The 13,695-nt window shown below is 39.4% G+C and overlaps 1 protein-coding gene across 1 annotated transcript in view; it reads left to right on the top strand.

Annotated features, from left to right (window-relative positions):
- Positions 1-13,695, top strand: part of PLCB1 (phospholipase C beta 1) — a 682,047-nt gene that overhangs the window by 518,023 nt on the left and 150,329 nt on the right. The window contains exon 12 of the mRNA XM_063090151.1: positions 10,281-10,363. Coding sequence (XP_062946221.1) covers positions 10,281-10,363 — 83 coding nt within the window. The remainder of the gene's footprint in view (positions 1-10,280; positions 10,364-13,695) is intronic.

Here is a 13,695-nt window from a genome sequence, read left to right as displayed (position 1 = left end):
AGAACTGACTCTGGGCCACTCATTGTTGTTCTAAACAGCCAAGGAAACAGAGCCCAAATGTATGGGTAGCTAAGGTGAGTGAGGACAAGGCCATTGAAAGTGGGAAGTCAGACTACTGAGAGGTCAGAATATTGGATGAATTCGATTAACATCACCAGCATGTTAATCAGATGTCATCAAGATTGGTGACAAAGCTGTGGATTAAGGAGACAGTGAGCTACTTGTCATGCCTTTACTGAATGAGGGGGGAGCCCAGTGATGGCAGACTGAGAAGGGGTAAAATGTGGTTTGGCTGCCTTACCTTAGGGGAACTGGGATTTTTTTTTTTTTTTTAAGATTGAAAAGTAATGTTTCAGAAGTAGCTTTAGGAACAAAAAGATCTCCAAACCGAGTTTTTAGCCCTGGAGCCCTTAGGATGTGAGAAAATACACAACTTTTACTTGAAAGCAGCAAAAGAAAAGCAAGATTTTCAAGTGACAGACAAGTTTCAGTTTAGACAAATGGATTTTTTTCTGATCAAAGGTTCTATATTTGACAAGAATAAAAATGTGTCCAGAAGTAATATCATTAGCACCTTAAAATATGTTTACTAGGTATGTCTGGAGAATTTGATTTTTTATGATTTCTTAAATGTAGGCTCCAGTACAATAACTAGAGAAAAGTAGCACTCTTCACTAAATTTTACAGCAAAGTTTAATGCACGATTGACATTAATTCTGATCAAAATCTTTAAAAGCTGTATCTACTGCTGAAGCTGAATATTCTTAAGGTCTTTGGGTTTTCTTAAATGAAAAATTAATGGGTTTTTCCTTCCTTTCCATAGTCCCCTGCTATAGTATAGTACTTTGTCAGCTCTCTAAGAGACTAGCCTAACCTCGTTGGTCTCTTTAAGAAAAAGAGAGGACAGATGACCCTGGTATGGGGCCAGTGCAGTTTGGGCTCATCAGTCTGTTGATGGATAGAGGTGATCCCCCAAAGGCAGACAGCACACCCTGATGGGGCTGAGGGACTGACCACTGCCAGGGGGACCCTCCCCAGCCCCCTGCCCACCACCCTCAGTCTACCCCCCCGAGTCCTTGTGGGAGCAATTATATTTTCATATACATTTAAAATCCTCCAGGTTCTTTGAGTTCCTTTTGGGGAGAATCAACACGAAGCACATTGTAAGGTACATTTATACATAGAGCATTTGCTTTTTGCCTCAGCCATCGCATCAGCTCCGACTGACTGTCCTTGTGTGCTCCACCGCTCACGGGCTTCTCCAATCCCATTGTTAATCCCAGAGTCTCGGGCTGATGGGACATATCTTCCTGGCTCCAGAAGCACAGTTTCTCAGCCACATCCCCACACTCACTGGTAGGTTTAGCAGCTTAACGACTAAATCCAGCCCAGAATACTGCTTCCTCTCTCTGCTTGCTGGAGCTGCAGTGGGAGGTGACCAGGATGGCTAAACAGAGGAACAAATTTATCACCCAAGTGGCTGGTTCATCCAGCTATGCCTCCTGCTAGTATGCATTCGCAGGATAGATCGTTCTGGCAGAGATGTGGGTGGGTGGGAGTGGGCAGAGATGGGTATGGGGAGTAGAAATGAATGCCAACCTGTTTTGGGGACAAATACACAATAACAGGGATTCTCAGCAGTGGAACTGAGACTAGGGCAAGGCCACTAAGGCACGTAGGATGCAAAATTTAAGGAGGTCTCTCAGGATCGTGTAAGTTCAGAGTTGGCACCTGACAGTGTCTGTCATCATTTTGCACTTAGACACCTCTCCCACCTCACCCCAGTCCCAGCCCTTCTATGTGTGATTATCAGCACGCAGCCTGCTCTTCCAGAACCCAGTGTGTAAGGTGACTGTGTAAGAAAGGGTAAGAAGGAAAATGGAGGCCAAGGCCTTACATGATTTACCCCCCATCCCATTACCTCATTTCTGACCACTTTTCCCTTCACTCACTCAGCTCCAACTACACTAACCTTCTGCTGTTCCTTGACCAAGCAGGTCCTACCTCCGGGCCTTTGCACAGGCTGTTCTCTCTGCCTGGAATGCTCTTCCCCACGGTATCCCCATGACTCTCCTCTTCCCTCCTTGATGCCTTTCTCAAATGTTACCTTCTCAGGGAGGCCAGCTGGGACTCTCTATTTAGTGTTATAACCAACCAGCACTCCCACTCCCTACACTACTGATACAACCCTCCTAGCCCCTGCTTTATTTATTTATTTTTTTATTTTTCACATGGCTCTTATCACTGTCTAACACTCTGCTTAATTTGTTTAACTACTATGTTCCCTGTTGATTGTGTCTCTTACTAGTGTGTAAGCTCCACAAAGACAGTGGTCTTTGTTTTGTTCCATGATCTATTCCAAGCACTTTGAACATAAGCTGGCATACAGTAGGTGTTCAATAAATGTTTCTTGAGTAAATCTTCCCATCCCAAAACAAGTAGACAAAATATAGCATAGCTTTCATTTTTAGTCTCTCTTGCCTCTGTTCACCAGATAAGTGAATTTTGTCTCTCCATTTTTGCATGTGAAATTCCATGTATAACATATGGGTAGGTGGTGAAAAGATTCTCCCAATATTTGCCTGTTTTGGCTGGCTACGCATGTAGGCCTGACCTTCACAGTGTAATGAAACTATATTTTATAGCTACAGTGCATGTTGCAGCAGCAAAATAAACTGATTGCAGAGTTCATCATTTTTATGTCACACAGTTTATCTGCTTTCAGTATATGTGATCCTGTAAGCTTTCTGTGTGATATATCCCAAAAAGCAAGGGCTTCTATTGGCATTTGCCACTTATGTATTGTATAGGCCAGAAGAAAATGTTATTTTCTGGGAAAGGGGACATGCTGTAATTCAGACTCTTTATGGTGGGCTTTTTATTTTGCAGTCTGGCCTTATTTACAATTTGCCCCATATATCTGCTCTTCTGTTTCTATGCCTCATTGCCTTAGCCTTTTGCCATTTGGTTTTCATTCTCTCTTCTCCCATTCAATCCCCTTTGTACCCATATTGGACACCCTCACTCCGCCTGCTCCATCCTCAAGCTGGTCATTTTTCTCCCCTCAGCCTGGCCTTTTAACCATCCTTTGTAGAAGATTTAAAACTGGGCCATGTGATAAAATATCTGATGAAAATGTACTTAATTTGAGTATGCTGTTAAATTGAGCATTTCTGGAAATAAGGCTTCATTCCCTGAGAGAAATAATAATAATTTAGGATGCCGTTTTACTGCTACACAAATGCACATATAAAACGGATATCCAAATACACCTGCTGTTGTCTGTCAAGGATAAAGGATTTCAAGGGTGGTTTTTCCCACTGGAGATTAGTAATTGAACCATATGGTTTATAGATTATTGAAGCCAGTGTTAGAAATCTCTGAAAAATGGTTTTGGCTTGATAAGGAGCAAGTGAGCACTAAGGTACTTTCACATCCAATGTCCACTGATTACAGAATATATGAAAGAATAAAACTTAAAATCTATAACTAGTTTTCTCATCGTGAATGATCAGTCACACCATACAAAATCTTTCAAAAGCACAAAAGAACAAAAGTCCTCCGATGGAACTTCTGGAATTTTCAGTTGCTCCCAACCGAAATGATTACATGAAATTCAGTAAATGTTTTCTTTGTTTTAAAGGTTTAAATGGGTTTTCTAAGCTGGTGGCTAAAGTTATGGTGGAGATGGAGAGAGAATGACAGAAAGAGGAGAGAATATGGGTGGAAAGGGAGAAAGGAGAATGTAGAAGTGAAGATGCTGCTCTGGAGCTGTCTGCCAGAGTGTCGATACCAGCTCACCCATCTACTGGCTGCACAACCTTGGAGAAGCTTCCTTGCCAGTCCAAGCCTCTTTCTTATCAGCAAAATGGAGGTGATAATAGTGCTTACCTCCAGGGGTTGTTGTAAGTGTTCAATAACCCTCCTTAATACACAGACATTGCTTAGAAAAATGCAGTGAGTACTCTAGAGTACTCTACTGATACTATAACTGAAATACAAAAAAACAAACTTTAGCTTTCTTTTTATAAATACAATAGCTGTGATATTACATAGGCAAGAAGCTCTAATTAAGCCAGAGTGAGGGTGGGGGGTTGAATTAAGTCATTCATAAGGCTGCCCTGGTAGAGACTGGGTACCCTCCATGCTCAACCCTTGGCATCCACTTCACCTCTAGGAAGGTGTCAGAGGCCAGAGTGTGTAGTAAATTAAACACAGCCCAGGCCTTGGTTGGGAGCCCAGTGGGATCTGAGAAGGGTGTCAGGTGTGCTTGAAGGCTCCTTCACACACATGGGTCCTAAGTCAAGGGTACAAGATTGGAAATGCACAATGCCAGAGACAGAAAAAAGGGGAGAAGTAAGAGAAACAATACAGGAAGGTCTAGGATTGCCAGTGGCCCAGCTGTAGCTCAGACCACACCAGCATCCCCACCGTGGAGAGAGAGGAGCAGACCCAGGGAGCTGGGGAGATGGAGGGACACAAACCCCTTACAAGTGTGATAGCAGGCCCAGAGGAGCACTCACATTTCATTGGCCAAGCATAAAGAGAGACAGACCCTTGGGCTGGAGCCAGACATGCACTTTCTAAGGGAGGGGGGCAGGGGTCTCACTCACTTCCAAGCCTGACTCTCATTGGCCCAAATGCCCTGAGGTGAGTCTATAATCAAACTTCATTATTAAAGGCATCTGGAGTGTTTTCAGCCAGACAAGAAGGACAGTCATCATCAGAAAAGTGAGCAAAGACTAATTACACTTTTATTTACATGTACATTTGAAGGCCTTTTTTTTTTTTTTTTAATGTAAGACTCAACCTTGATTAGAAATTTTAGCCATGAAGGTGTTAAAGTTAACCTGGCTATTGAGTATGAAATCAACATTCAAACTTCTGCAATACAAAATTATGTTTATCTTTGGTTATAGTCAAGTTTTAAGTTTTGCTTAAGCCAATGATCAGACTAGTGTAGGGGTCAGCAAACTTTCTGCAGGCCACATTCAGCCTGCCGCCTATGTTTATGAATTAAGTTTTGTTGGAACACGACCACACACCCTTGTTTACACATATTATCTGTGGCTGCTTTCGGGCAATGTGTTTGTACGAGTTCTCCAAGGAAACAGAATGAATAGGAGATGTATAAATAAGTATAGATATATGGAGAGAGATTGGGATTATCCTATATATATGTACATACAGATACATACAGAGAGAGAGAGAGAGAGAGAGAGAAAGAGAGATTTATTTTGAGAAATTGGCTCACATGGTTATGGAGGCTGAGAAATCCCAAGATCTGCAGCTGGCAAGCTGGAGACCCAGAAAACCTGATGGTTTAATTCCGGTCCCTTTCTGAAGGCCTGAAAACCAGGAGAGCTGATGGTATAAGCTCTTGTCCAAGCTCAATTCCAAAGGCAAGAGAAGACCAGCATTCCACCGCAAAGACAGGAAGAAATAGCAAATTATCCTTTACTCAGTCTTTCTGTTCTATTCAGGCCTCCAGTGGATTGGATGAGGCTCACATGGGGGAGGGTAATCTGCTTAACTCAGTCTACCAATTCAAATATAAATATTATCCAGAAAAACCCTCATAAAGACACGCATAATAATGTTTAACCAAATATCTGGGCATCCCATGGCCCAGTCAAGTTGACACATATGATTAATCATCACAGGTTACAAAGACAGAGTTGAATAGTTGCCATTGAAACCATATGTTCATCAAAGCCTAAAATACTTACTGACTGACACTTTATGAAAAAGTGTGCTGACCTCTGGACTAGTCAATAGAAGAATAAATAGAGCACAACTAAATGAATTATGTTTCTCTTCTCTGTAGCAGTTTAGGAGTTCATTAATTTATCTGAAAATATTTAGTGAGCATGTAGAATGGGCCTTAGAAGAGCAGTGAAGAAAACAAAGTGCTTACCCTCAACAGGCTTACATTTTAGGATCTTACATTGTAGGATGTTTACATTGTGGAAAGATAGACTAAAATAAATACATAGATATGCTACATAGAGACATGCCCTTTAAAGCAATATAAATCAGTGGAGAAGGAAAAGAGAGAGCTGGAGTTATCCTGTTTTCAACAGGGTGGTGGGAGGAGGCCTCTAGTAATGTTACATTTGAACACAGACCACTTTCAGATAAGAGTATTCCTGGCTGAAGGAACAACTTACAAAGAAAATGAGATGAAAGCATACTTGGTACATTCAAGGAAAAGCAAGTTAGTTCGATGGTATCAGGGTACATGAGGGGGAGAGGAAAAGGAGATGAATTTAAAGAGATAGCAGATGCCAGATCAAGTTAGGTTATGTAGATTATGACAATGAACTTGGATTTCACTCTGTGTGAAATGAGAGGGCATCAAGAAGTTTACAACAAAGGAGTGAAACTATCTAATCATGATTAGGAGCAATCATTCTGGATATGGTATAGAATATACAGAGCAAGCAATAGAAACCAGGAAAGCAGGTAAAAGCCTCTATCAGTCAGCTTCTGCTAGGTTTTGCTGCTGTAACAAGAAACCCCAGCATTGCAGTGACTTACAGCCACTAAGGTTTATTTCTCACTCGTGTTAGATGTTGGCTGTTCCTCTAATTGACATTGTTTGAAATCCTTATAGAAAGAATAGCCCCTGTGATATCCCTGAGCTCATGGCAGAGGGAAAGAGAAATGGTAAAACCACATAATGAGTCTTGAAGACTCTACTCAGCTGAAGCACACAGCATGTTCACACACATGCCATTGGCCAAAACAAAACACATGGCCAAACCTATGGTCAACGGAGTGTGGACATATAATCCTCTCCTAGGAAGGGGTGGTGGATATGTGAAAACAAAGATAAAATCTGCCACAGCAGTTATCACAATGGTTTTTGGATCAGATGATAGCAGTGGAGGTGCTGACATGTGGTTGTACCCTGGATCTATTTTGGACAAAATAGCTGAATTGAAAGGTGTGAGAGAAAGAGAGGCAAGGATGGCTCTACTGTGTTTGACATTTAGCTGATACACTAGGGCCAAATTTGTGAAATAAACAAAATCTAGCCCTTTTCTTCTATTTTTTCACACTTACCACCAGATTTCTTGATGATATTTACTCGCAGTACCTTTGAGGGCATTGCTCTTAGCTGGCTAAGATTATTAGGTACATGGGAATCACCACAATGGTTAGGGAGCCTAAGCTCTAGAGTCAGGCAAACCTTCCTGGGGTTTAATCTTGGATTCTCTTCTCTGTGACTTAGTTCATATCTCTGAGCCTCAATTTTATAATCTGTAAAATCGTGGATCATGTTTTCCTTATGGAATGTTTGTAGCATGAGTTATGTTTCTAGAACATAATAAGTGCTCATTTAATGGTAGCTCTTGTTTATGTCAATAAGAGTCTAAGTGAGAGGATTCGGAGTGATTGACGGTAGAGGCCCCAGCAAGACAAGTAACCTTAGTTGATTAGAGTATGTGTGCTCGACACAAACTGACTCCTTTGCTCCTCTCGCTGCATCTTCACAACAGATCTGTGGAATTAGGTGTATCACCCCCACTTTACAGATCAGCAAGCCCAGTGCTCAGAGGCATTAGGTGATTTTTCCCAAGGTCACACAGCTTATAAAGTCTAAGAAGTAGATTGCAAACATAAGTCTATTTAAATCTAAAGCCTATACTCAAATATATAAAATATAGAAATTAAAATCTTGGTGTTGCTTGCTTTTTATAGTGTATTTTTTATGGACTCAGCTATCATAAAAATTAAACTGATTATGTCTGAAAGGCAATCTGTGAATTAACTTCTAAGAAATAGTAATAGTGCACAGAAAGAGAAATAACATGTTTTCACTTACTTGTGGGAGCTAATAAAAATAAATAAGTAAATATACAAACAAAGGGGGGTGGGGGGAAGCAGACCCAATAATCACAACAATTCCTTGAACTTGTTAAGCCAAGTGAACATATATGATGTTGATGGCGAGGGAGGGGAAAAGGGGATGGAGGAAAAGGAGGAATTGGTAAAGGGACAAGAAAATCAACTATATTGTATATTGATAAATTAAAATAATAATAAAAAACTTAAACTGATTATGTGTGAAAGGAAATCTGTGAATTAACTTACAGGAAACAGTAATGTTTCTTACTCTATGCAGGCAAATCCTTCTTAGAGGATATATGCAAATGTAGTACAGAATTAAAAAGCCTTATTTATTCTCTGGGGCAAAGGAAATAGCTTAATGGCATGGATATAAAGAAAGCTATGTATTTTATAGAGAAAGAAAAAAAAGCCTCAGCATAAAGAATAGGAGTGGAAATTCCTACTTGAAAGGAGAATATGGAAAGAATAAATGCAACTAAAAAGGAAATGCATGGGAATGTGAAGCCTCAGTAGTATTGACAGTAATATAATTAAACAATAAATAGGATTGCATTTTAATACCAGTTAAATAAGAAAAATATTTTGAAAAAATAATGCCCAAGGATGGTGAATATATGAATTGAAATCTGATCGTTCATGCATTACTCTAGGTAATCTAAAATGAAAGGTAAGTGAAGATACATATGACACTATAAAAGTATCCATATTCTTTAATTCAATAATTCGCCTTCTGAGAATCCATTCCTGGAGAATCATTCAAAATATCAGGATAAAATGAAGATGTTCTTTATAAAATTATTGAGTGACAACTCTTAAAATATACCTGTCCAACAGTTGGGGAATGGTGAAATTGATTATGATACTTCTACTTTCTAGAATTTTATACAAGTATTGAAGATCATGACATACAGATTTTTAAAAAATATGTATTAAGGAATGAAGTACTGATACATGTTAGAATATGGGTGACCTTTGAAAGCATGTTAAGTAAAAGGTGACAGACACAAAAGCCCACAAATTATATGCTTCCATGTATATGAAATGTTTGGAAAAGGCAAATCTATGGAGACATAAAGTCAATCAATGGTTGCCTAGAGCTAGGTGTGTGAGGTAGGGGTACAGGAAGGGGTAGTGACCACTAGTGAGTACATGGTTTCTTTTAGGGGTGATAAAAATGTCACTTTAGTGTGTTTCCCCATACCAGCCTGCTGCCAAAAAATAAAAAGTCTTAAGTTAGATTGAGATGACGATTGCACAAATCTGTGAATATAATAAAAATCATTGAATTATACACTTTAAATGAATTATATCTCTTTAAAGTTATATATCAATAATAATGTTTTAAAAGTGCAAATTGAGTATTGTGGCGTAATCCTGCTGACTACACCAATTTGTCTGGCTAGGCTAAGGCCTATGTTGGAATCCTACTCACAGCACCAATTGTCTAGCTGTTAATACTGTTTGTGATGCCAATTGTCTAGCTACACAACCACGCCAGTTGTCAGACTCTTTTACCTCCTGTAATCCTGCCAACTGGGCCTATTGTTGAGCTAGAGCTGGCTGGGTCTGGAGCTCCCAGACCCCTCAAGCCCATTCACAGATTGGGTTTCAAACCCTTCACGTGCCAGGCTGGGTCACCAGACCCCTTCACACAGGTCTGTGAGCTAGGTAACTGGCCAAAAGGTCCTTGGAAGCTGTAGTTTGGAAAGCATGGTTGTGCCAGATGAACATCCAAGGCAGATGCCCACCCACCTGCTTCACCAAACTCCTCTCTCTTTCTCTCTCTATCTCTCTCTCTCTCTCTCTCTCTCTGAAGAACAACACAGGAATAGCAACAAAACTAAAAAGATACATTGGAGCACATGTGCACTAACTCCACACACACACACACACAAACACACACACACACACACACACAATTTGCTTACAAAGGATGCTGAACCACACCCAACTGGACCCAAGGCGAGGGCCCTGACCAAACTATTCTATTTTCCCAACAAGTATATACTATAATAAAAACTAAGTTACATAAATACACGAAAAACAGAATAGAAGTAAATATAAGCAAATGCTAACAGTGGTTTTGTTCAGAAAGTGAATTTATGGATGAAAATGTTTACAATGTGATTAAATTTTTTTCATTACAAAAAGAGTAGATATAATTAACAAATAGAAGAATCGTTCTCCTTCACAGTTGCATCTTCTGTCCATCAAAATCCAGTCTTCTTTCTTTTTATCTTGAGGGGCAGAGTCACAAATTTTATAACCCAGCAGAACTCACAACCCCTTCTAGCCATTTCAAGCCATTTGATACAATTCTATGAATGAAAAAAACAACCATATTAATGGGTGTGACCCCCACAGAAAAAGCAAACACATTAAAAATTCTGAAATGCTGCATATACATGTGTTCTCACTTTTAGGAAGTGATAGAAGCAATCGCGGAGTGTGCATTTAAGACTTCACCTTTTCCAATTCTCCTGTCATTTGAGAACCACGTGGACTCGTAAGTAAACACACTCAACATGGTGTCTTTTTCTCAAACAGGGCATATCTGACAATCGTTCATTAGATTAAGATTATTTGACATTATTAATGGTGTTCTTCAATCATGTTATATATTAAGTCGTGCGTTTTCATATGTATATGATGGAACTCATTCATTTAAATCTCATTAACATTAAAATAATCCATTGGATTTGTGGAATCTATTTTCATGCCACTGTGTGATTTTTAAATTAAAAACTCTTCTTTTTACAATGCAGTGGAACACATTTTCTGACACAATACCTGTACCTGTCTCTATTACAGATTTGGGAATGCAGTGGGCCACTTTTATAATCTTCCTTCATCAGCTCCTTCTATTGCATGCAAATTTAGTCAGTTTTGACATATTAAACTAGCCAGTTCCCTGCACCTTGTGACTGGTGGAAGGAGAGCTGTAAATCCTATTCTGCCACTTTGCACTTACATAGAACTCAGCCCACCAAATGCCCCATCCTTTCTCTTCCCATTGATTGTCCCGTTTGTTAATAATGATAGGTATGTTCCTATTTCAAACCAGCCTGCACTTACTGCTGAACTACACAAAGAGAAGATAATTTTGACTTAATTTCTTATATTTATTTTATCCCCAAGTACCAGAGTGAAACACATTTATATCTAACATATATATTTTAGTTGATCATATAGTTACCCACTTTAAAGGGCTTCATAATGAAATATTATTCCCCATGTTGAATCAAAGTTCATGGAACTAAAATTCTAGTCCACAGAATCAATGTCTGAGAATATGTAGTAGTGACTACCATTGCTCAAAGAGAGAGCATTTGTGAAGCTCTCTCTTTCATTCCATGATTGTAAACCAGATTTCTCAACTAAAAGCCAGTAGTGCCTTTGTCATTTGGCCCATAAGTTCCTTTCCCTCCTCCTTTCTATTGAGAGTCTTTCCCAGGTCACTGACCCTCTTTGACCAACTAATTAGCAACATATGCTTCAATTCACTAATTCTTAAAGAGCCCACTAAATCTTAAAGAAGCAGTTTGGTCAGGATCTAATTTCAGCTTGAAGAATTTCTAACTAGTTAAATATGATACTTTTTTAATATATATGTGGAGGGAGAGAGACATTATTTATAATTACTTGTATTTCTAGTTTGCACTCAGGAAATCCATATTACATTTACTGGCTCTTGTTCTGTTTCATTATGAAACCATCATTTTTGTATCACTTCTGAGGGTCAAATGAAAAGAAAGGAATTTTTTCTGTCACATTGCTATTTCTCTTCTTACTAGCTGTGTTTAACACATTATTTGCTATGACAGCTCTGATTTGCAAGTGACTTTGTTGGAGCACTTACTCGTCCCTCTCCGTCCATACGCAATGGGACTCTAACAATGCTTTAGCACTTTCCTTTCAAGCACTGTAATTTCCAGACTTGTTGGTGTGTTATTTCCTTTTCTGAAAAAAAGGCATCCAGCATAGTTATTTTCTTAAAGAAATGTTTCTATTTAAATTAGGAAAAATGAAAGGCTATATAGTTCCATTCCGGATTGTCACGCCTGCTACGTTGAACTGTCCCTTGAGCTAGCCAGAGAGGTATCAACAATTACCACCACCACAAACGTAATGACAGCTAATGTTTATTGAACACGAATTTATGCCAAGCATCATTCTAAATATTTTAAATGCCTAAGCTCCTGTAAGCCCCACTACAAGCCCAGGTGCTCCTAAGGGTAAATATTATGATTATCCTTATTTTACAGATGATAAAACCCAAAGCGGGTTAGTGACTTGCCCTGGGCCATGCAGCTAAAACGACAGAGATAGGGTTCAAATCAAACTATCCTGGCTTCAGAACTCACTCTTTTAACCAATTCCATCCCCTCCACTTAAACAGAAGCATCATGAGCCTTCAAAACATCAAATTAAGACAACCAGAGCATTCACAAGTCAACTGCCTGCAAATGCTCACGTGCATGTGACTTGTGATCCTCAGCCACAGGGTGTTCTTTGCAATCTTCCAAACTAATCAGAAAACTGGGCATGAAAACTAATTCCTACATTGTATACAAAAGAAAAGAGGATAATGCCATCATACTGCCCTTTCTGGCTTAAAAATGATAAATTTAGCTATAAAAGTTCATTAATAATTCATACGTGATAAAAATAAAACAAGAAAACAAATTTCCCAGGATGCCATGATTATGGCACAAATCATTGAGATAATCTAACAGCCGGCCATGCAATGATAAGAGGCTGAATTCTATTGTGGGAGGAAGTTGTTTGCCTTATGTTTCCCTGTCCTTCAGATCCAGATATCGAAGTTGCTCAGCCACAATTCTTTCCTGCTAGGGCTATCACACACTCAAAGAAAACAGATAAGCTTTCCCTGTGCTGGTAAAACCCTACACTTGACTTTTGGGCCACCTCGCCCAGTTCCGGAACTCATAGCAGGAAATTAAGTCATTCATTAAGTCACAGCAGTCTTTCCCACTAAACCTAGATGTGACCTCAGAATCCTTCTCAACACAGTAACCCAGGAACACACCCCCAAAACGTCCAAAACCTTTTTATTTCAGAACATTTCATTCTGCCATGTGCTGCATATTTAAAATACCAGATTCAGAACTCTGGTCCCAGCTAATTTGGGCCACACCTCTGAAACAAACTCACACTGAAGAAAAGGAAGAAAGTCACTGAATTTTCCGGTTTTCTCTCCAAATATTTGAAATCACCTATCCACAGAGAACAAAGGGGAATCTGCCCTCAGCTGCTTACAACTTATCCACCTGCTATCTCAGAATCTCATATACTGCTTTTTAAAATGCAGATTTCTGAGCTGCACCCCCACCTCTGAGTTAAAATTTCTGGAAATAAGACTTGGAAATCAAAAAAAAAAAAAAAAAAAGCCCTCGTTGACGCTAATGTTCCACTTAATTTGTGAACTAGTGCTTTTATAAAAAGAATTCTACACCAGATGCTAGTGAAGTAACATCTAGCCCTGGTTTGGCCACAGACAACTGTGAGATTTTGGACAAGGTTCTTAATTTCCATGGGTTGTAGATTCCTCATCTACAGAGGACATTGGTTTACTTCAACTTGGAGAATCTACCCCATGAAATGAGGCAAGTTCCTCAGTCAGAAAACTGACCACCTTGCCAGATGTTTATAGTTCAGCGATGTTTTAATATGTTCAGAAATGTCTGCTATGGCCCGAAGCTCAAAGTGTATTTGTGAATTTCTTCCTTCTCACTTCATTTCCACGGTAGCTGATGTTGATGCTCTGATTTTTTTTTCCCCACTAATTGCAATTCTAATGCCTTTCATTGCTACAGT

This window comes from Cynocephalus volans, chromosome 1 (assembly GCF_027409185.1).
Source record: "Cynocephalus volans isolate mCynVol1 chromosome 1, mCynVol1.pri, whole genome shotgun sequence".
NCBI classification, from domain to species: domain Eukaryota; kingdom Metazoa; phylum Chordata; class Mammalia; order Dermoptera; family Cynocephalidae; genus Cynocephalus; species Cynocephalus volans.
The sequence above is the reverse complement of the archived record's forward strand: the minus strand, read 5'-3'. Positions and strand labels throughout refer to the sequence as shown.